This window comes from Falco rusticolus, chromosome 1 (genome assembly GCF_015220075.1).
Source record: "Falco rusticolus isolate bFalRus1 chromosome 1, bFalRus1.pri, whole genome shotgun sequence".
Taxonomy (NCBI): domain Eukaryota; kingdom Metazoa; phylum Chordata; class Aves; order Falconiformes; family Falconidae; genus Falco; species Falco rusticolus.
Genome location: NC_051187.1, coordinates 52,019,673 through 52,043,108, shown reverse-complemented (window position 1 = coordinate 52,043,108; position 23,436 = coordinate 52,019,673). Strand labels below are relative to the sequence as shown.

Sequence of the window (23,436 nt, the reverse complement as noted above, 5' to 3'; positions counted from 1 at the left end):
GGAAAAAAAAGGTAGGCTAATGAACAAAAGCAGCAGCCTAGCCTCAGGCCAATTCCTGCTTTTGGAAATGCCTGTGTAACCACTGATGAAACAGAAAGTAGGCATATGTGCATGTCCACCAGAAAGAATCTGGCCTGGTGTCTGAATTACACTTGTAAAAGATCTTGTTATTTGAATAACTCACTGTTTAGACAGATCAGGCATTATTGGCTGTTCTTTTTTCCTTGCATCCACTGTCGGCTCTACAGGGGTAAGTACTACAGCAGCACATGAGACTATTGACTGGTACGAGTCTTCCCGGCAAACTGTAAAGATAAAAAAAAAATAAATAATCTCAGTGTTAAAGGGTGAACTCAGTTTGTATTTTAAATATTTAAAGGAAAAAAAAATATAATCAATTCATACTGTGATAAACAAAAATGCAAACAATTAATCAGACTACACTGTGGTTACCTGCAATGAAAACCTAATTGTTTTTCATGTTTCCTAAAGTGCTTGCTTGGCACTTTTTTCCCCCCCCCCAACAGACTGACACCCCCATCATCATTTACTGTGTTTTACCTAGCACAAGATCAGATGTCAGTCTGCTCTAGCTCATTGGTGCATCTGCATCCTGAAAGGACTCATATTGCAATAAATGACATCAGAATATGACGCACTTGTTTCTCCTTTTTCATCACAAAACTGAAATGACTGGAAATCATGGAAATTTTCAGACAAACCTCCCAAATAAAAAAATTCAGTCTTTGTAAGAACACAGATGTGAGAAAATCTGATTAGTGATTTTTTTTTTTTTTTTTTCTTTAACTGTTACCTCCCACTTTAATACAAAAAGGCCAGACCCAAAAGTTCCAGGAGTGGCATCTGATATATTGATCCATGCTTTTCATTAATACAAATTACCTATGTATTACTGTGCTGGATGATATGATTTAGACAACACTTAGAGCTAGAGGAATGATCATGTATTTCAGCTGAGCATCTGGCTCAATTAGCACTAGTAAATGAATACCCAAAAGTTCCTGACCTCCAAACAGGCAACTGTATTTGTTAAAAGTTATACATATTCTAAATTCTTCTACTGATTTTGAAGACACAGATTTATTTCCTTTACAGCAAGGTGCACCTTTATGAGCCAAATAAAAGCTGGAATTAAGAGACAGCTGTATTGAACACAGCACAGCAGCTTCCTATATTATACATTTATGGTAAAATGTATCATATATAAACAAGAATATATGTGATGACTTATCTTTTAAGCAGTAAGACACATGGTATTTTATAAGTAAACCATACATAACTGTTTTCATAGAGTGTACACGTGCACATACTCAGTCAGTAACACAGCCTGTAAAACAGGGATGACCACGACAAATTCTCAGCAATTCAAAACCAGAAAGAACCTATTTTACAAGTACATACATGTACGCAAGATTATGACAGCTGGGAACACTGAACTGTGGCATTTATCTATCACTGGAAAACTTGTTTGTGAGGACTTTCCTAACTTCCATTCTCCACAGTCACGTGCCTCCGTGCTGCCCACAGGCAATGCACCTGTTGCAGAGCCTATGCTCCTCTTACAAGAGGAGCAAAGCTGAAGTAGAACTCCATCCGTATCGCCTTGATTGGCTCAAGAACAACTAACTGTGGTGGTTTACCCTAAGCACTCCAATTACATTTCAGCGTGGATTCTGCACACATCAACAAGATACACTGCACGCCCAACAAACGCGCTGGAGTGGTAACTGGTGCTTTAAAACAGCTATAGAGTGGGTGTTAAGGAACAGGTCAGAGGACGGCTGTATGTTTCTACAAAGGTCAGAAAAGTGCAAAGGTATTTTTGTTTTCAGAGGAATTCTGAGCAGTTCAGTAAGCAGCAAAAATGGCTGGAGCACTAGCAGATTCTGGCAGGAAGAAAATCTTCCTGTGGAGTACACGTAATTAAGTTTATTGCATTTTAAGTTCTCCAGCATTGCTCATGCTTGTATTTTTAAATATTAACGTGCACACTGTGTTAAGACACATAAGATGGCCAATACTGAAACCTTACCTTTATTTTTCTTTGGAACCAGTGCTACTCAAGATCTTTGTCACTACCACAGACACCCATCTCCAAAACATGGTCATACCCTAAGAGAACTTGCTATATTGCCTACAGTTATACAAGTAGGATACACATTTTAGCTTCATGCATAACAAATTAAGGAGGGAATTAATGCAAAATACATTGAACTAAAGACATTGCATAAGAAAAAAAAAGTTATTTTTGTCCTACTATATTATGTGCAACCAGCAGACCATCAACTACCAAGGTGCCATTTGGTGGGCACCAATGTACAAAATAGCATCTTCTCATTACAACCAGCGACTGAATATGTGCAAATAAGAACATTTATGTCTATTTGACTCTTGATTTACAGTCAAAGAATTGTAAAAAGACAGGTTTGTCAAAGGGCAATACTGTTATTCAGTGCCTGAATTTTAAACCGAAATGCTGATAAAAATGCGTGAGTAAAGGATGAAGCAAATACATTTTTCTTTAAAAGACCTGTGGTAACCCTTGAATAACTAGTTATTACTTTAGAACCTGTAAAAGGTCTGGTGCCTATGGAAGCATCACAGGGCAGGATCATCCCTAGATCAGCCACTGTCCATCAGAGCAGTTACAAAGAAAGTTAAAAAACAGGAAATCACAAGCAACAAAGAAGACACTGCTAGTCTCCTACCCTTTACAGAAATTCCACGAATTAATAAAACTGTGAAACTGCTTTTGTTTAATAATTAATGCTATATAGGCATTGTATAACCCCCTAATTTACAGCTGAAGACAAACCCAGTAGTCATCCAGTGACCTGAGCTCACGGAATTTATTATCCTCCCATTCTAGACAGTGATACTGTCTGGCCTGGCTTTTGAAAACCACTACAATTCCTCCTTTTTATCTCATCTCTGTGCATGCAGTCAAAAGTCATTATGGGACACTATAATTAACTAAAATGTCATGAAACAGCAACAACACAGTAGCAAGTAATTTTCACCTATTGAAGTATATTCTTTTATTATCTGTTCATAACTTTCATTAAAATAATGAGAATGTGCTTGAATGTGGACTCTTTAGCAATGATGGGCACGGGCACTGTTTCACTTAAGGAGAATGTTTTCATTTCACTCTTCAGACTTCTCTTAGGTGTACCTTCTCTTCTGCACCTTCATTTTTAACATACAAGTGGCTTACATTACCCCCCAAAAAGCCCATTACCGATGTATACATATGGCACCCTTCGTGAATCCAAATCTGTTAGATCCTCGAAACACCAAACAGTTACACTAAGGGATTACCTCTTTCAACTTTAAGTCCTCTCACGTGTCCAACTTGCACTTTAACAAGCAGCAAGAATTTTACAAATTCAGCCTTACCACATGAATTGGTAAGGAAAATAGAGAAAAGCAGAATTTTCAGTAATCTAATTTGGTGTTTGAAAAAGCCAATGTAAACAGCTGCCCCAGCCAATTACATTATTCCTGACGTGAGTGTGCAAGTTAATCCCATGCTCACCACCTTAAGGGCCCAGCCATTCAGCCAGTTTCCAACCCACCTCACTCTGCTCATCCAGCACATACATCAACGGTTTGTCTGTGAGGATCTTACAGGAAACAGTGTCAAAAGCCTTACTGAAGTCATGCCATACAATATCCACTGCTCCAATAAAGAAACTAATAAAGAAAATTTTCCCATCTATCTGCTACATGTTTACAATGGCACACAAACATTAAGTACATGTTGTAGGTAGAAGTTCATTATCACACTTGCTGTTGCATACCTCCACAAGTGTGGAAAAAACTCCAAAAGCATCAGCATCAAGGGAAACAATCAGCTAATTTTATACTACATGTAGCAAATTCTTTAAGTTCTAATAGTATCTCAGAATGTGTTATGCATGGAATACCTTCTGAAAAGAATGAGTAATTTGCAGTGAGGTGGTATTTTTCAGTACCATTACATCTCCTTTATTCACAACTCAACCATTACACGAACTAGCTAATCAATGTAGTGAAATAATACAATTGGAGGAACATCTTTGCTATGTATTAATATTAAAGAAACATGTTCTTATTGAAATAAGAGACTACACATACCAACTACAATTCATATAAAGGATAACTCTACAGAAAGATAAAACAGTCTAACTTCATATAATACTATTATAAAAAAACTGTACTGCTTTTCAAGTTGTACAATTTCTCCCCAGATTCTTCAGTTTCTACTTTGATGATGCATAGTTTGTTTTCTTACACTGCCAAGTGTTTTAAAAATACCCTATATATTTATCACTAGGAGTGCTGGCTTGGACTTACCCTAGTTCATTACAAGCAGCCCCAGAACAGATCTCTATAGCTAGAGAAGAAAAACATTAGCTTTTGTTTTCTTTGCTGTTTCTTACAAGAACAATGAGAGTGACTAATTAAACAGTTTTATTCTACTTTGAACCAACCAGTGAAAAAAATTTAATTCCCTAAATAATAGGACAGTAGGAAGCCTTCAGCAGCTACTGAATAGAATGTATCTCTCTGGAGAATAAAAAGATTTTTAAGCTCTAGGGCTGTCATTTACAGCATCTATTTCAAACAGTGTTAATTGTACACATTTTTCCCTTTTTTCGGTTTGTGGGTTTGTTTGTGTTGTTTTTTTTTAATAGAAAAGAAAGAAAATCTAGTTATCACCACTCACTATTAAAATAAAAACCTCCCTTGACACAAGATGCAAATGATGGTTAGATGAAATTAGCAGCAAGTACTACCTGCTTAGAGAAAACAGAAGGGAAATGTTCATATGCAGTGTGCAATGAAGCATAAGGGATTCATGACAGAGGAAGACAAAAACAGTGAAGTATTTCTGGATTTCAAAAAGCTGAGCACTTACTCGGTGTACAATTATAAGTACTTACACTTGTGCTTATAAAGTTTAAAATAAACAGCTCCCATTCTTCAAGAAACACACCAAGTCTGGAAACAACTACTGTTTTATACCAAAAAACCTTCTGCTTTGGTAAAAAATGAGGCAGCCAGCCAGGAGCATGGAAGATGCTAAGTACTTTCCCCTGAAATATCTTCCAGCTGCCACCGCAGGAGGCAGGGGACTGAAGCACGGCAGGGAGCAATGTCCAGATCCCTAGCAGCCAATTACATATTCCTTTTACTAATGAAGGCCAGCAGATATGTTTTAATTACTCCAGAGCACCAATTCTCAGTGCAGGCATTTACATTTTGGCACACTGTTTCCTAAAGGTGGCTCTGCCATGAGCAGGCACCCTGAGGTGCTCTTGAGCAAAGGACAAGGAAGAGCTGCAAGATATGCAAGCCATATGCAGGTTCTTCGAGAAAAGCACCACAGGACAAAGAACTGTTACACGAGGACAGAGAGTTTTTGCTTAAAAAAAACCCAATCCACAATGCAAAAGCCAACCAACCAACCAAAAAGGAATAGAGGATCTACTGTAAATTCCTTTAGTAAATTGGTCTAGTTTTGAGGACAAGAGCTGAGGAAATAGAAATAACCACTCCAAACGTGCAATTCAAGCTATTTACAGGAAGCCTGCTGACACTAGAAATAGTTTACAAGAGAGGATCTTGAAATCTAGTCATTAATTCTGTCATGTGCAGTAGGAACAGTGGTTAATCGCTGTGCTAACCTCTTCCTCACAGCATCGGCACGTCCTCCAATATTCTTGGTCCATTCGGTGTGCTCAGACAAGAATCACTGTTCAGACCTGTCCATCAACCCCAAACATCACCTGCATGAAACACTTCAGCAAAACCAAGTGTATGATTTCAGTTCCACACCCTCTTTCTCAGCCCCAGAAATACAAAGTCTTTAAATACTTTGTTATTAAACCCTAAAGCCCAAGCAGACTTTGAGGCTCTTTAAAACAGAACCTCAAGGTACTCTGCATGAAAGCCAATTTTGCCCATCCACTTAAAAAAACCCCACCATCCTAATATTAAAAAGTAATAAAAAAGGTGCTTTTGATTCCAGACTTGATGATAGTCTTTGGGGAAAAAAGAAAACTAAATGGATCTCTATTTTATTATTAGTTCAACAGTTATTCCAGGGCCTCTTGTCCCTTAAAACCAGCTACGTTTCACAATATTGGTCAAATGAATACTTAAGAGAATGAGACTATACGAACGCTCACAGTCCCCAAAGGGTTTGCTGTAATAATTCTGCAATAAAACCACAGGCCCAATTCTTAAACACAGCATAGTCACAATCAGAAATTTTGTAACAGCAACAATTACAGGCCCATTATGGGCAAAATGAATTACTTTCTATCGGGTTCTTCTGTTTCCTAGCTCTTCTGTAGTATTCAGGAAGAGCAGCACACACATATCTGCTTTGTGCCACCCACACCGGTACCCAGTGGGGAAGGGGACATAACCTGGCGTTAGGCAGGAGCCAGGGAATCCTTCTAACACACCAGCAGCTCTGCACCCTCGCTTTTGTATCCTAAGCCCGTTTGCTGTCACAAGCCACTGCGATAATATGGTAATAGCAACGCATGAAATTTGCACCTACTGACTCGTACTCTATGTATAATAAATCAAACTGTAAGAAGCAGCATTCGCTGCTTACTTAATGTTAATGCTTGATGGAATGCTGCCGGTAGCATTGATACTGAATGGAAGGGTATGCCCTGATCACCTAAGGACCCTACAGACACAGCAAATGATGGAAACACTGACTGTTAAAATAATCACCTAGATAACGCTGACACTGGTGGCCCAGTTCTTGCACATTTTGACAGAACAACTGTACTTTGCTCTCTCGCAAGGACAGGGCAGCGCCTTAAATCCTGCTCAGTCTTCTCAAGCAGCCTCTCCGGTTCACGACGACTCGCAGACTTGCTTTGTTGTGTCTGTATTTGCTAATCCCTCATGGATTTTATGAATTTGTTCGGTTACTTTCATCCTTGTGCAAACTTGTAGCATCTGCAACTCCTGTGGAGTTTCAAAGCTGAGCTATAGGTTACATGAAGAAATACTCCTATTAGTGCACTTTAAACTTGCCACCGGCTAGTTTCATTTGACTCCCCCAATTTTAGTACTGGAAAAGACAATGCACAATTCCCCCTTCACTTTCCACTCACAGTTTTACAGACTTCTTTTGAATGCTTTGCCAGTCATGTTTTTTACAGGCTGCAGAATCTGCCTTTGCTCCTGTATGAAACCTCTTTCCTTTCTCTGGCCACCCTGCTAACCTCTCCATAAACAACTGCTCCTTGTTGCAATTCCTGCAATGATGGATCACTGTAGCAATACCAGGGGAAACTATAACTGCAATCACAGAAAGTTTTTCAGCTCTAACTACTGTACATCTAAAATAATCTAAGTATAACTATTTATGCTTCAGGCTGCTTCTAAAATACTTCTTATTCACAGTGAACTACTGAAAGCAAATACTGTTCCAAGCAGCCTGCACAGGATTTGAAAAAACAACTTTTTAAAATAAATGCATATTCCATACCCAGTAGTAGGCTTTGCTTCTCAATATCAAAAAAACATCTTTTTAGTGTTAACATTAGGACTTTCAAAATAACAACTGACTTTCATTAGCTTTTGGCAACGCTGTTGGTCAGGATGATGTCACAGGCTTGTATTTTTAGCACTGTAGGGCTGTAACTTGTTTTGTGATGTGGATGTGAATAAAAAACACACGCATGACGGAAAGGTTACGATGACAGACTAATGATCTGAGCCCCAGTAATCATGTCTAATTCTGCCAAACTGCAGGAAGCGTCATAACTGAATGGCACGAATACCCATTAGAATAAAAAGTGCAGGTTTAGTCATTTGGTCTAGGAGGCACAGTAATAATCACCATGATGCCCATATAAGTGCAGCAAGTTTAATCACGGAGGCTTTGAAGATAACTGGTGAAATTAACTTAGCACAGAAAACACCCACGGTAGGTTCACGGGGCAGAGGAGGCTCACCCAGACCACCCCTACCAGCACCGCATCTGCCGTCCTTGGCTTGTACGCAAGCCTGAGCTCTCAGACCCCTGGGTCCTCCTGGCTTACCAATAAAGCCATAACGTGCAAGGCTGCCAGCAGGAGCACTCACCAGGCAGCAATAAAGAAAAACACCACAGTCCCGGGTGATGGAATAAAACAGAACAGCCAAAACCTCCACTTTTCCAGTGAGAATGCAAAAGGTGTTACTGAAAGTGCTGATTTCAGATGGCAGCATAAAGCCACCCCCTGGTAAGAGCCACAAGGCACCAGAAAGTGGGGAACACTCATCCCTCCTCCGAAAGGACACAGAGGAAATCCCAGCAGGGATTTCACCAGCCACAAGAGCTGGGTGCCTCCAAATTAGCTTTTCAGCCAATGGAAAAACAATTCTTTTAGCTCTGGTTTTGATCATGTTTGGGTTTCTATTTAAGCTGTGTGATGTCTTCAAGAAAAGGAGAGAAATGGGAGCAACTGTGACACTGGCATTTTAAAAGGAGAAATGTAAGAAGAGCTGCAGGGCATTTCTGTAGGCACAATACATGCCCCTGAAGGAATGACTACTCTAACAACAATATCCTCAACTCTTACCGCAAGTAAAACTGTCAAAACTCAACAGCAAGTGTTTTCACAAACATAGTCTCCTGGCTTCAACTATTATTCTTGGTCTAGCTGAAATAAAGACTGGCAGGCAAGCAAGATTAATTTATTGTTGTTTATATTGAATGGCTGTAGTCACAAGAAATTAATTTAAACAATTAATACACAGATAAGCCTCCAAAAGCATATTTTCCCAAGAGAAATTATTAAATAAAATCACAATGTCAGCTCTCCCTGCATTTTCTAACAACAAAAGCTCGCCAGGAAAATTATGGGAGGTATTTTTGTTTTGCAAGAGTATGAGGCTGTTCAGCTTTCTATTATAAATGTATTGGCACCTGCTAGCAGGAACACAAGGTACAGCTGCCAGTAAGAGCTGTATGTCTTCTCAGTTGCAGAATGACAGCCTTTGTCAACCTCAGTGACAAGAAACCCAGTGAGCAGTACCTGCAGCAGCACATTTGTCATAACTATTCCTGACTCATACCTTCTTTCACGAAGTCACTCATATACCATGTATTAGAAATTCACACCAGATATTAAAACAATTAGAGCACCCATTACAGAAATGCCTGCCCTCTCTTTTCTCAGGGAACACATCTTCCATATTTATTACAAAGAGCAAACAATGTATTTCACACCTTTGCTGTCTGTAAGGTGGGTGGTTTCTCTCTCTCTCTTTTTCCTTTAAGAAAACAATCTCAAGGGAATTTTGTTGTCATTGGTTTTGTGTAGTGATTAAAACTGGCCCCCGCCCCCCCCCCCCCCGAACCTTGCTTAGTTAATAACTTCAATATTTACCCATGTCCCTTGAGAAATGTCAAGATCACTATGCGCTTAACTGGTATCGAGGATTGGTTTCGTTTTTCTTAGGGCTAAAATCATATAAAATGAGTTTTCTGGTACTATTTAATAAGTCTAACAACAACACTTACCAAATACAATCACTCTTTTTTGAAAATAAAAAAATACATACTTGGGAAAGTCAGTTCACTTTATTTTTCAAGAGTCTGTCTGGTGTGGTTACAGACCTTTCCAAGGCTAAAGCTGCAGCCTGGTCCTCACACTCATACAGGATCCTGCAGGAAGGCAAGTTCAATGCAAATATCTCCACAGTCACTTAATCTTGCGTACGAGCAACCAGCTGAGTGCTGTAGTGTGACCACAAAGCAGTGGGTAAATGAGGAAAGGTGGTACAGCATCACCCACAGCCTTACTACTCGGTACTCCAGCAGCAGAGGATCAGGCCAGCAGCGTTATCATCATCTATTGATACAGCTCTGAACCAAGAGGGGAAACAGCGAGGCTCTAAGGACCAGCAGGTTAAATCCTGAGATGAGAGAGAATATACCACACCTTTCTCCCATGGGGGCATCTGTGAGTAGGCACCAGCTAAACCTGCGTGTGAAGAAAGAGCACTTGTATATCCACAGGACTGGAAAGGGAAGACTCTTCACTTGTATGCTGTGATAGAAACCAAAAGATGGACTCCAGAAGACAACCAGGGTAAGAATGTCCTAGGCTGCTCACACAGCTTTTCATGCAATACCAGGGAAATGGTGTTCACAAGTTAGCTAGGTGACAAGACAGGTCAGGGGCAGCTGTGGAAAGGGAATGGTACAAAGCCTCCTGTGCCAATGAAGAAAATTGGGAAACAGAATATGACCGTCCATTTGTCAAGTCTGCACTTTTAAAACTCTGCTCATTTACACAGCTTGCAGATTTTGCTATGCTTTATGTCTGTTGCATATTATTTACCATACTTCAAGGCCAAATGTGGTCATCTGATCTGACACGTGGCACAGGTACATACTGTGGTTCCTCCAAAAGTTCAATAATATAGTCCTGATGCAAAACTTTGAAGAGTAGAGGTCACTGATGTACCAGAATCTTCAGTGATTTGCTCACTTTTTCCAATTAATAGTCAAAATAACAGCATAATTTTTCCAATTGATTTTCATAAGTACAGACTCCTAGCCAAACATCTACGCTTTTAGATAAAGCATATGCCAAGTAAAATATATGCATCTGTCTGAAAAGCAATAAACTGATTGATCATTATGCTGATATTTTTTCACGCTTCCTCTAAAAGTCTCAAATATTTTTTTTTAAAAAAAAATCATTAAGGCTTGAAATCTAACCAAGTTTTGAGGGCAATGTATTTTACTCTAAAGGCAAATAAACTGAAATAGGAATAGATTATGCTTGGCAAGGAGGGTCAGGGTCAAAGTGACAGGCAGGTCAGGCAAGCTTAGGGGTCCTGAAGAGCCATTAAACTGGATGAGCCTAACAAACAGTGTTTGAATGGAGCTCTGTGCAGCATTATACCCCTAGAAAAAAAGAATGCAGACTAGCACTATGCCTCTGAAGTGAAGTTTTGGTTCAAAAACCAGCAACTCCATGTGCTGCTTCTGCAAAAGCATCCAACGCAAGCCTTGGCTGTACAAAAAATGAATTGGTGACTCAGAAGACACTGAAGTCAGGCTCAACTTAGTTACAACCTTGCCTTCTCAGAAAGATGACCAAAGGGTGCATTCATTATGCTGTATGCAATCCTGTACTGGAGAAAACCCCAGACCTCCCTAAACAAACAGACAAAGGTGTAACAGAAGTCAAATTGCAGCTGTAAGAGCACTTAAACTATTGGGGGGAAAAAAACCAAACAAAACTAAACATAAAATTGGTGGCTGTCTGTCTTTAGACATAAGACCAATACCTTTCTGAAAGACGTGTGTTAATCAAGTATATATTTTTATGTTCATTACAAGCAAATCTGTGCAAAGTATAATCACTTTGCTACTTAGGAGACCAGACTTGATGAATTGATGCCTCTATCTAACTGTGAAAGTCACAAAAGCGGGTTGCTCAAGGTCACACTACAAGGATGCAACACAGATGCTTCAGTTACCCTGACCTATAAACCAGTGGTTTTCATTGTATGAGCCATCGTGGCAAGCAAAATAACATTAGCATATACAGAAGTATTTTGGAGGCTGGTTTCCTTAATAAAGTTATCTAAATCATTTTCCTCTTCCTGCAATTTTCAAATCCGATACTGAAATTTATATTGCAGTCCCACCGAGTTAAATGGAGTGACAGAAGAATCAATTACAGAAAAATTAGATATAAAACTACACGGTCTTAATTTTTTCCACAAATATTTCCCTCTGCATGGGTCACAACTCTGCATAACATGCAGATGTCTGTTAACTGACCACGCAATTGGCACTCATGTAAATATGCCTGAAAAACTTCTGAGCAGGCTACCACAGGACACATATTGAGCACATGGGTAAGCGTCACTCAGACAGACTGGTACAGGAAGCAGAATAGCCAGAGCTCAGTGGTCTCCCATGAGGAGTAATTCAAATTCCTAACACGAATCAAATAAAACAAGAAGAGAAAACCTGAGTTTCTCTGCAAGTTAGTTTTTTTTTATGTTGTGTGTGAAGTTCTTCACACAACTCAGCGATACGAAAATACAAACCAATGCAACACCTAAACCTGAAGCGTTACCAATTCGTCAAGGTCTGTTCTGATTCTACCAATCATAACAACTGCAAAGCAAAGCATGAATAAATAAGTCACTTTTATTTTATTGGCAACCAACGATTTGGAGGCTAGATAATAAGGGAACATATTTGCATATTATCCCTCTAGGCTGATTTAAGCACCTTTCCTCTCTTTTTGGCTGTAGAAAGGAATGAGTGCCATTTAGTGGTCAGGTAGATTTACCGCACCTTTTAAACTGCAGTACTGCATGCTGGTAATATCGGTCAGATAATTGCAAATGCTGAGCAATAGCATGTTTATTAATACTGTTGGTTTTACTTGATGAAATACTGTATCTCTTTTTTGGAGAGGAAAGGATGCTGCTTTATTTAAAGCATGATTTGAAATCGGCACTGAAGCTTTTTTGAGCCTTGTCTCCCCCAATAGCAAAGATCTACACTCTTTCTCCTGCACTCCACCAGGTGATAATCTAAGCTATATATTTTATGAGTACAGAAGAGGATGCAGGGAAATTCTGTAGGTGCTGGCAGGAAGATAACTTGAAAAGCTGTTCCTGGGAAAAAGTCATTATGTTCTAAGGCAGCACAAGATGCACAGGAAATAGGAGTAAAACACACATTCCTGATTTTCACAGGATAACTTTGCAGCTGAAGATAAAAAGTAAGTGGCCAAAAGCACCTGGAGCTTTCTTTGGATTCATCAACCTCAGGATTTCTGAACCTAAGGTGAACTGGTTAAAAAGAAGCAAAATATGAAAGCTCAAATCTCAAATTGCACCATTTGTCAAAGCAGATGAAGAGTTCATGAATATGGAAGACTGGTTGTGCATCTGTGAATCCAGCAAAATCTGGCCTAATGACTATTTAAATAGTGAGAACACATTCACAGCCCCATGTTCCATTTCCCCTTGGGAAATCTTCGATCTTAACTTCAGATGTCATGCCAGAGGCATCTGAGGAACCAGTCAAGTACAACAGATCCTTTTGAAAGTTAGCAAAGTGCAAATTGACCAGATTTCTAGAGGAACCTAAAAATGAAGATAAACCGCTTTCTTCTACTCCACAGTAATTCTGGAATCATCTTTTAACTACAATTATAAACCAGGGACTACGGCCTTATATAAAATCAGCTATATCCATCAGTGTCCACCGCTTGTTTCCAAGGGACAATACTTCCCTTTATTACATATTTATGTAGCTTGCTAAAGGATAGCGCGCACAGACACTACAAAAAAAAAAAAAAAAAAAAAAAAAATATCCAGGGTCTTGAAAGACTGTAACCTACATTTCAGGAGTCAATGTATCCAGCTAAGTTTCCAAAATGCACTGCACATAATGGCACTGCTCCGTTCTCATCCAAATGTCAACAGCTGTCACCTCCACAACCTAATTTAAAATCCTAGCATTTGAAAGAGTCCCACCAACTTCATGAATACTCTAGACAACCAGGCACAAAGGTTATCCTTGTCTCTTCAAAGGGAGGGTGACTAATGTGGTCTTTGGTATGCAGATCATTTACTTGCATTTTGGAGTGCATGACCACCAATTCTGGAACATCCTTCCGACTAGTTCTTTAAGCCACTGTGTATAAGAAGGTAATTTATTTCACTCTCTAGTGAACAATTATGTTCTTAGCTGATTGGAATTTAAGAGCAGGCCTAAGATTATCACTTGACATTTGTTGAAAGCCCTCCAATTTAAAAACAAGAAGAATTTGGAAGTTACCCAATATTTTAAATATCATATGTGTTAATCAAAATAAAGCTTCACTTCTGATAAAATCTTAAACATGAATGCTATGTACTGCATTTACACTAGAGTTAAAATAATATTCAAAATACAAAGATCCCCAAACTGAAGGAAAAATACTTAACACATCACCCTCCTTAAAAGCACCTCTCCATAATTGTTCTATATGATTAATTTGTACCGTCAGCAGCATTTGAACCAGCTAGATGCTTTATACACTTAACAGTATAAAAAAACCTGGAAAATCAGCTATGTATAGTCACATTATTGCATTTAAAAGAGTAACTCCTGTTTCAGTGAAAATATAGCTCTATAGCTCTGCAATAAATATACATAAAACACCACCACTCAAATGTGAGATGCCATGCACAAAATGTGCTGAAGTTACCGTGCTCAGGCCATCAGCACCCACTTAGTTTTAAAGAGCAGGCAACACATTTTCTACTCAGATTGTTTGTTCACTGTGTATTTTTAGTTTTCTTTCACACGTTCCGTTTCTCTTTATTAGCTTTGGGTTCAGAGGTATTGTCTAGTGTACAGCATAAAGCACAAAATACTGTTGTTATGAGATAGCTGCAATCCCCTGGGATTAAACACTTGACCAAGGTTTCATTTGACTACCATTCACACTCTGTCTCTGCACAAGCAATGTGGATAGCAACAATTATATACAGAACTGCTACCCACAGATGAAAAACGCTATGAAAGAGCAATGCATTAAAATTTGATGTTGATACTACTTCTGAATTCTGAGCATCTATTTTGATTTTTAGATCTACTAATGGGTTTGTTGCTGAAATGTGGTTTTAATATGAAGTAATACATTAAACATTTTGCAACCTGTCAATGCCAAGACAGCAGAGAGACTGTTCAATCTAACTAGCAAATGATTCCCAGAGCTGTGCTGTCAGTATTAATGATGTCAGGCCACAAACATGAAAGAAACGAATGATTACTTTACGGAACCATGATTCCTTCTGATAGAGCAGGAAGCAAAGATTGCACAGTAAGGTATGGGTCACTGCAGCTTCACACAGCATATACGTACCCTGCTGTGCCTCCCAAGGAGGTCAAGAATAACAGAAGGACCAGCACTCCTCCTCAGCCCCTTGAAACTCAAAGCTGTAACAAGCAGCTAAAGACTGAAATCTAAGTTTGAGAATCAGGATGATGGTGCAACCAAGGCTGACCACGAAGATCTCAAAGACATACATTTACTGCGGGGTACATGAAACTTTCCCTCCTTTAGTAACTATTAAAACTATTTTTATTTGTATAAAAAACCAGCAAACAAATGGTATCTTTTCAGGATGGTGGAAGTCAGGATTTCTGGCTGGCTGTCAAAAATAACAGCCCTCAGCTTGTCTGACCTAGCAGCTAAAACCTAAAGGGCAGGACGTTTTAACCAGTTCTGAGGGTCACTCTTATGTTACTCTCTGCAATTTTCTGATGGCATAGCCCTGAAGGAGCCAGAGGAGGCACTTTGTCTTCTGGTTGCCAGGACATGTTGAGAGCAAGAGAAATGTTAGTAAACCAGAAGGAAACTGTGTGCTTCAGTACTCTGTGCAAAACCAGCTTAATGTTAAAACCATCCAGTTATGCCTCTAAGTAATAAGGAAATGCACTGAAAAGGTGTATACAAAGTGTATAAAAAATAAAACCTTATGTAAAGTCCAGGATACAGCTAATGCACCCAGTAGGAGCCTCCCACACCTCAGTTAAACACTAAAACATGAAGATGTGGAGGTTAGCAGTGATGAGCTCCTTCTGCTGATGTACAGAGGTCTGTACAGCCAATTACCACACTCATTAGTTTTGTTCTCTCTTCCTTGGTTATGGAATAACTAACTTGTCAGGAACATAAAGAGAATGAAGAAATACTTCTAAATGCACTAACCAAAACCAGTTTGAAGTTCAGGACACAGCAATGTATTAGACAATCTCCAGGGTCTGCCTCGCTGACACATGGAAAACAAGGGCAGTAACAATCATTTTGGGTTTTACAGTTTCTCACAGGACAATGAAACATCACAAGAAATGTTTGTGGGGCAAGACACTACTACTGAAAGCAACCTGTTCACAAGCATTTGGAGGGCACTTGCACAGTCACAGAGGTACATCCCCAGTGACACATCCTTGAAAGATGGCAAAACGCTGCCATCTTGCATGAATTTTTGGGTAACATACACCGATACTTACACAATGTCTTCCAAACAAGTAAAAATAAAACTGCAGGAAATTATGAACTGATTTAAAAGAGAGTTTGTCAAATGAGAGAGGGCTCTTGTGATAGGCTGCACAGTAAATGTCTCAGCTAACTAGCCATGATTCAAGAAACGACTGGGTGGGTTAGTACTACTTTCCAGTCTCCAGCTTCTCGCTTTGAAATCTCAACAGGAACGGTGTGTTGCTTGCTACAGCCCCTGAAAGGAAAGGCAGAAAAACCTCTTCACATCCAGCCCCATCTTCTAGTGAATACAAGGCACATAAATAAATGCTTTTGTTTTCCCAAGTGCTCAATACCAAATGAATGTCACTTTTACTGTCAGAAACTGAATGGTTTTAGTTCGTTGGGGGTTTTTTTGTTTGTTTGTTTTGTTTTGTTTTTTGTTGTTTGTTTTTAAATTGTGTATTTATTCAGGTACTCACACAGAGATTGACAAGTGTTGGGTTAGACTCACAACCACAGAAAGCATCTACACGCAGGATTTCAGCACTACCAGAGATATTCCTGGCACCAGGCTGTACTGCTCCAGACTCATCCCAGCAGAAATCCCAGAAAACAATGAGGACTGATAGGGACTGTAGGCTGTACTGCATGCTGCAGTGATGCTCAGCTTGATGTGCAGTGCCTGGGCTCTGGGAAGGAAAAGGAGTCCAAGCGGTCACTGCCTGCTCCTGCCAGCAGGTAAGGCAGAGATGGGCACGCTCCTGCCAGCAGGTAAGGGCAGGCAGCCCCAGCCCCACGAGCCATGCCCCAGCCGTGGTGACAAGGGCTACAGAAAATTTCTCTGCCTACCTAAGCAAAGGCAAATAAGGGGTTAATTCTTAAGGTGCTTCCCAAGGCACCTTTGGAGGCAACACAAGTGCTGAGTTGGTTTATGACACCCACCTTCAAGTGAGGGCTCACTCTATCTCTTCCATGGTTTTATAGGCTTACCCGAAACTGTGAGCAAAGTCTGAAAATATGACTTCAGTGTATCACTGAAACTGGAAGGCAAAGAAAAAATACAAATTCTCCTGTATTTTAAAAGACTCAGCACTTATACACTAAATTTTTTGAGTATTTGAAGTTGCCCATATTTTGTTGTGATCCCTGACAACGCAGCCCTGCCTTCTAAGGTCTTCATGTTGACAGACCATGGATGACAATATAACAAATTTTAAGCTTAGAAACACCACCTTTTAATTGTTAATGATGAACATGAAACAAAAATTTACAGAGCTGCTACAAAAGCATATGAAAAGACATTTGAGCATTTAATAATACTAATAGTTCTTCATAATAGCTTAAACAACTCTAAGTTTTTGTAACTTACACCTAAAAAATTGAATAGGAAAGCTTTTTTAAAGTAAGAATTTCCTGAAATTGTATATACACTCTACATTTATGCATGCATATTGTCATTTGAAGGCTAATACTGGGGACTCCTGTTAATAGCATACCACAGCTGCTACCACACATCTAAGAATAACAAACATGCTGAATGGAAAACTTAAGAGCCCAGTTAACCTCTCCTTAATGTTAAAGGGCAAGAAACAGGTACATGAGAAATCTCACTGCTACAAAGCTTGTTTGGGAAAAGGCTTGTCTAATGCATATCGTGCACGTTGCTTAGAATACTTAACAGCAAAAATAAAATAAAAATGTTTATTGCATACTCTGATAGTTTGCTCCCTCCCTCCCATGTGCCATTGTCTTTACAGGTAAGTGAACTGGCAAGCTGCAAAACACGAGTCCCAATGGGAAGCTTCGGCCACTTGTTTCCTTTAGCCTCTATTTCTGTATATGAAAACAGAAGACATTCAATTCCTACCACTTATCTCTCTATCTGCTGAACAGATGACTTTTCCCCTCCCAGTTACAGAGTGTCTCTGCTCTGGATTTTTAGGAAAATATGACTGCCAGCTTAAAGAAATTTTCCAGTTTTTTCACTGAACAAACACAGGCAAAAGGCTGATATCAATTTGGATAAAATAACTTAGAAATTTTTCTGTAGAGAAAATAAAAGTACTTCCCTACATTACAAGCTGTATTCAGGTAAACTATTACACTGTTAAACAAGTATTTCAGTCTTGACTATGGAGCTCTATCCCCTTGAGCAGTATTTTCACAGTTTAGTTACTATTATTACAATGTAAGAACGTTAAGTCCGATATAACAGAAATTACCCTTGCATATAATTTGCAAGAATGCTTTGTCATGTACATAAATTAGTAATGCTATTAGGATAGAATATTCAACAGTAGTCAACTTTAAAAATTGTACATAGTAAAATCCACATTAACACAGCACTAACTTTGCATTTTTAAGAACCTAGTAATCAGTAATGAAGAAGTAAGCAATTCACTTAAGTGGCTTACACTGTGTATTAAGGTGCACATTCAAGTGGGCAGTTATTTCAGAAAGCTCCAGTTCCCAGTCAAGTGCAAAAATTAGTGAGGAAAAAAGCACACAGATCATGCATACACTGCATTTTGTATGCTGAATAAAAAGGCAAACAAATATTCATTTCTGTGGAATGCTGCAGGCTACTTTTCTACGTGAAAATGAAGAAAAGGTTGTAAAATCATGGAAAAAAAAAAAAAGGTTTAGTCATTTATTTTCCTTGTGCCTTTGCAATTCATCCAATATTCTGTTAAATCAGAAACTAACTCTCAGGGCCCACATCCAAACAGCAAACATATTGCTAATGTCAGAAAGCGTTTGATTTGACTAAGAGAAACCCCACATGATTACACCTTAAATTTTAATTCTTTTTCTAATCTTTTCACATCTACATTTCTTATGTGTTTCAGATATGTATCATTGCCTCCCTGATACAGAACGCATGTACCACAGAGACCTTACACTGGAAAAAAATCCCACAGGGTCTAGCAAAGGCATAAGCAGAGCCATGACCTTGATATGTAATGGGAACAGTGGCAGTGGTACATTTTATAGAAGAACTTGCTGCTTAAGAATCTGATAAACTTTTATTAATTAGGCATTGGGTAGAGAAGAATTAACATTCAACTTCTCAGTAACTTGCTCTGTTCATTTTACAGTGATATGACTAAATCTGCAGTTGCTAAATGCAATGATCTTTTTGGATTTTGTTTTCAGTGGTGTGGCTTTTTAGGCATATTGACAAACATTCACTTAAAACCCACAGCCTCTGTAGACATAATTACCTTGTTACCAGGCTGCCAATTACTGCTGAAATTGAAAGTATCATGTAAGATTTCAAAATTATTATATAACATGCAGGTAAAGATTAAACTTACCAACACATAAGCAAATAAACACACTCGGAATTACTCTGCCTACAACACACTCTTTGAGGCCCAGGGTCACAGCTCAAGATCACAAACCACCCCATCAACACGTTCTGGACTTTGTTGGTTTCAGGTACATACAAACAACAGTTTTGACACAGGGACTGGGGAGGAGGTGAGGATTTTGTGATATATCAGATAACCAAACCACTCAAGTTTTCCCTAACGCTTCAGAAGACAATCAGGGTACAGAAATTTATCTGAGGGATGAATTTGGCCTTTTCTGCTACTGTCTTCTTTGTGGTTTTGAGTAAAGAAGTTTTGAGTATATGCCGTATTATAAAGGGAATACATTAAGTTCTGCAAGATCTTTTCTACAAAAAGATGAGTTTCTCTTCTCTTTTGCTAAGGTCTCCCAGGTAAAGAGAGAAGAAGAATGAATGAGAACAGACATATTTCTAATCCAGAACAGAAACTCCCAGGTTACCACGCTATTCTGGCCTTTTTATTATAATATCTATATATAGGAAATCCCTGTACTTATGAATCAATTTTTATGAAATGAATTATCATCTCTATAATGAATTACATACATTTAACTCCTTATTATCCCAAATTTAGGTAGACTATGGTCATAGCTACAGTAAGAAATAAAATAATTAAACATACCCGATTTCTACCAATGCATACTTCTACAGTGACTTTTCCATGTGGCCTTAATTCACATATTTCAATCATTTTATAGCCACTGAGTTATTGCTTTAATTCACACATTCCATGCAAACACTTCAGAGTCACAGCCTTCCTTTATATCTTTGTATTTCCAATACGTGCTTGTAGTTGAAACTCTGTATGTGCAGATCATAAAAGCATATTCCTTTACAAAGTAAAAAAACTGTTTTCAAGGATTATTTTAAGCTCTAAGGATTTTTAAAAGTAGTTAAGCACACCAGATATCACAGTTAAAACTGAACAGGCATTTGGAGTGAACTTTGAAAAAAACCCTTTTCAGACAAAACTGGAGTGTAGATGAAGAGGCTAGACACAACCGAAAATGGTCATCATTCCCAAACCCATCACTGATACTGCAAAACTCCAGTAAGCACGTCAGTGCATCATGCACATGTCTTCTGAATTCCAGCCTTCCATTGCGTCCATCATATGAAAAGATACAGCTAAAGCCAAGGCCCAAGTTTTTAACACGGATGTGGCACATTGCTTTGCTTAGGCTGTAGGGCTTAACTGAACAGAGTTTTAGTAGATCCGAAAGTTTTAACAACCATGAAAGACAACACCTAGCTTTTTTTGGACTAGACTTTGGTCTGATTTCAACAGTCCATCAGCCTCTGGGAGCTTGTATCTCACTGAAAGTCAAAGGAAGGACCCAAAGTTCTTCTATATCGAAGAACGTTATATATATACAACCAAGTGTTTCTATAAAATAAGACTTGTGCTCTGAGGTCAGTTAGGTCTTGCAATGCGAAGCAGAACAGTACCTTTAAAAACCAGGCAACAGACCTTTAACTGAGGAAAACTGGGAAAAATCAAATTGAGCGCTAATATCTTTCATTGATGTATAGTTCAACATGGCTATTTAATCAGCCCTCCCGGTAGCTCGGGAACGCGAGCAGTATAAAGCATCCCTGTACTAGAAATAGCCTATCTAAAGCAGATAGCTACAATAGCGTAGTCCCTGTGCAAGTTCAGCATCTCCTCACACCATACAAAATTAGAGGGGGATCTCACTCTTGCTTCCAGTTACGCTCTCAGCACTAAGTTTTTTGGAGTAAACATTAATTTCAATTTTAGGTAACACCCTCTGAAGCCACCATTTATCACCCGCCTCTGTAAAGGACAGCTAACACCTTAAAATGCTACAGCATTAATTACGTATATAAATCACTACACAAAGGACACACAGTTAATTTTAATCATTAATTAATTGTTTGCTGTTTTTTTGTTACAAAGACTCAAGACTTAATTAAGTACCACAGGAATAGACTTTCATGTTTTCTGACAGACATTGTCACAGATGAAAGTGTTCAGAGACTTTCTTCCTCCTCCCAATTAGGCTCACGTCCTCTACAGTTATCCTACCAATTCAAGGCACTATAACAAAGCAGATTAAGAAGTGCTGCATGGAGATACGCTTGACAGATCTAGCTACCTGCAGTTGACCACGTACCCCCAGAGCAAAGCCTCTGAGACTCCGAGTACTCACTCAAACAACCGAACGCTATTGTAATACTATTTATGCTGCAGATAATAGAGCTACATGGCTTATTTTCCAGCTTCTCTGAAATTTTCAGAGACTATCACAGAGAGTCTTAGATGGTTGAGGCTGCTCTTACAGTTAAAATTCATTGACTTCGGAGACCTGTGCACCACCAGAATCTCCACCCACACGCTGTTGTTCAGGTAATTTATTAAAAGACGTTGCGGCTTCTTTTGCTAAATAGCAAAGGATAAAACAGTGCAGCTAGCTACATATGAAAAACAGCTCCAACAACAGATGTGATAATTAATTTAAAATGAAACAGTAAGGCACTGTTAAACCAAGGTAAGAGCGTGTCCATGTATGACAGCAGTTGGCTTCACTGGTTTCTAAAGCCTGAGATAAACCTTTTTCCCTTTCACTAGAACCCTCACAGAGTAGTTAATAGATAAACTCTCTTGCTTTTGATCATCTGGAATGAATCTTGCCTCACTGTTTTGCTAGGATTTAGCTTTTCCACATTCTAGTTGTCAATGCAAATCCTTCAGCTGCGTCTAAATTCTTTCTTACAACAAAGACTATAAAAACAGACACGTGTAAAACAGAAGGAATTCTTTCTTATTTCAGAATATTATTTATTTTATGATTTATTCTACTATTTCATCGGCAGTACTATTCATCCGGAGAAGCTGATACCAAACAGCAGATGCTAAGGATTTTGGCAAACAAACCAAAATTATGATTTCTACTGCAAAGAGACTGCTATGCCAAAAGCACATTAACTAACAGAGAGTCTTGAACAATGAGCTGATGAACCTGTGATCCTGACGTATCCGGGCACAAATGAGGAATTTACACTACTGAGCTACTCGTCTTCACTTTTAGCCCTGTAAGAGCACTCATGTTATTTCTGTTGTTAAATCTGTTATTAATTTTCCATGTGAATGTGGAACACTTTGGGAAATACACTTCATTTAATGACAGCGAGACAGAAAAAAACAAGTTATCTTTTGAGAGCAACATGAGCACCAAAACCAAACTATTGAAAGTGGTACTATTGAAGTTGCTATTTAGGCACCTATTAAGCATTCATGGATGGTCAAACATAGAAAAGTAAAGACTAAGCGTGGATCTAAGAGTTAAAGTGCAAATTCAGCTGACCAAAGCCAAATCATGCGCCACCTTTGAAAATTCTGTTAAAGCACAAAAAGATATAACAATATGCATATTATTTTGGGCGATAGTGTATGTATTTACTGAAAGCATCATCTCAGCGTGACCATGTATGCGAGAGTCTCATAAGGCCCTGCATTTATTCTCAAAATTACTCTAGAGCAAATATGCTCCATTTATTACTATAACCTTTTTTCTTTCCCCTTGTGGCAACATCAGAATGCTTAACATAGCCTCTGAGTTTCTTATTAGGCTAATGAATCATCGCTAATGAAACTCAGAAGCAGCTCACAGTTCTGTTGATTGAAAAACCTGTTGCTAAAGACCAAGAAGAGAAAAACAGTTGACTTCCTCTCTGCCTTTTTACACTCTTTCCTCCACTAACGAGGTAAAAGCTCAAACAAAATTTTAGAAGTCTGGACACTCAGTTTTGTAAGAAGGCGGGCAGATAAAAATCAGAACATGCAACAGAAGCTAACTTAGTGAGTGAGATGGTATTGACCTGGACATTTTCTTTACTGCAACACAGAAACCATATTGCTTCACACAAAAATATACACAATGCTATAATTTCTTTTATTTATAGCTCTGTGTGTTATAAGAGGCTGAACTAAACCTCTGTGGCAATGAGGTTTAAACTGTCTGTTTATAAGTAATATGGCAATTTCAAGATCATCTCTTCCACTTCTTTTACATC

At 38.8% G+C, this 23,436-nt stretch overlaps 1 protein-coding gene across 3 annotated transcripts in view; it reads right to left on the bottom strand.

The window, feature by feature from the left end:
• The window catches only part of CCSER1 (coiled-coil serine rich protein 1), a 722,557-nt gene that overhangs the window by 546,603 nt on the left and 152,518 nt on the right, over nt 1-23,436 (bottom strand). For all 3 annotated transcript variants that reach the window (XM_037379375.1, XM_037379393.1, XM_037379385.1), the window contains exon 5: nt 185-305. In XM_037379375.1, the coding sequence (XP_037235272.1) occupies nt 185-305 (121 nt within the window). The remainder of the gene's footprint in view (nt 1-184; nt 306-23,436) is intronic.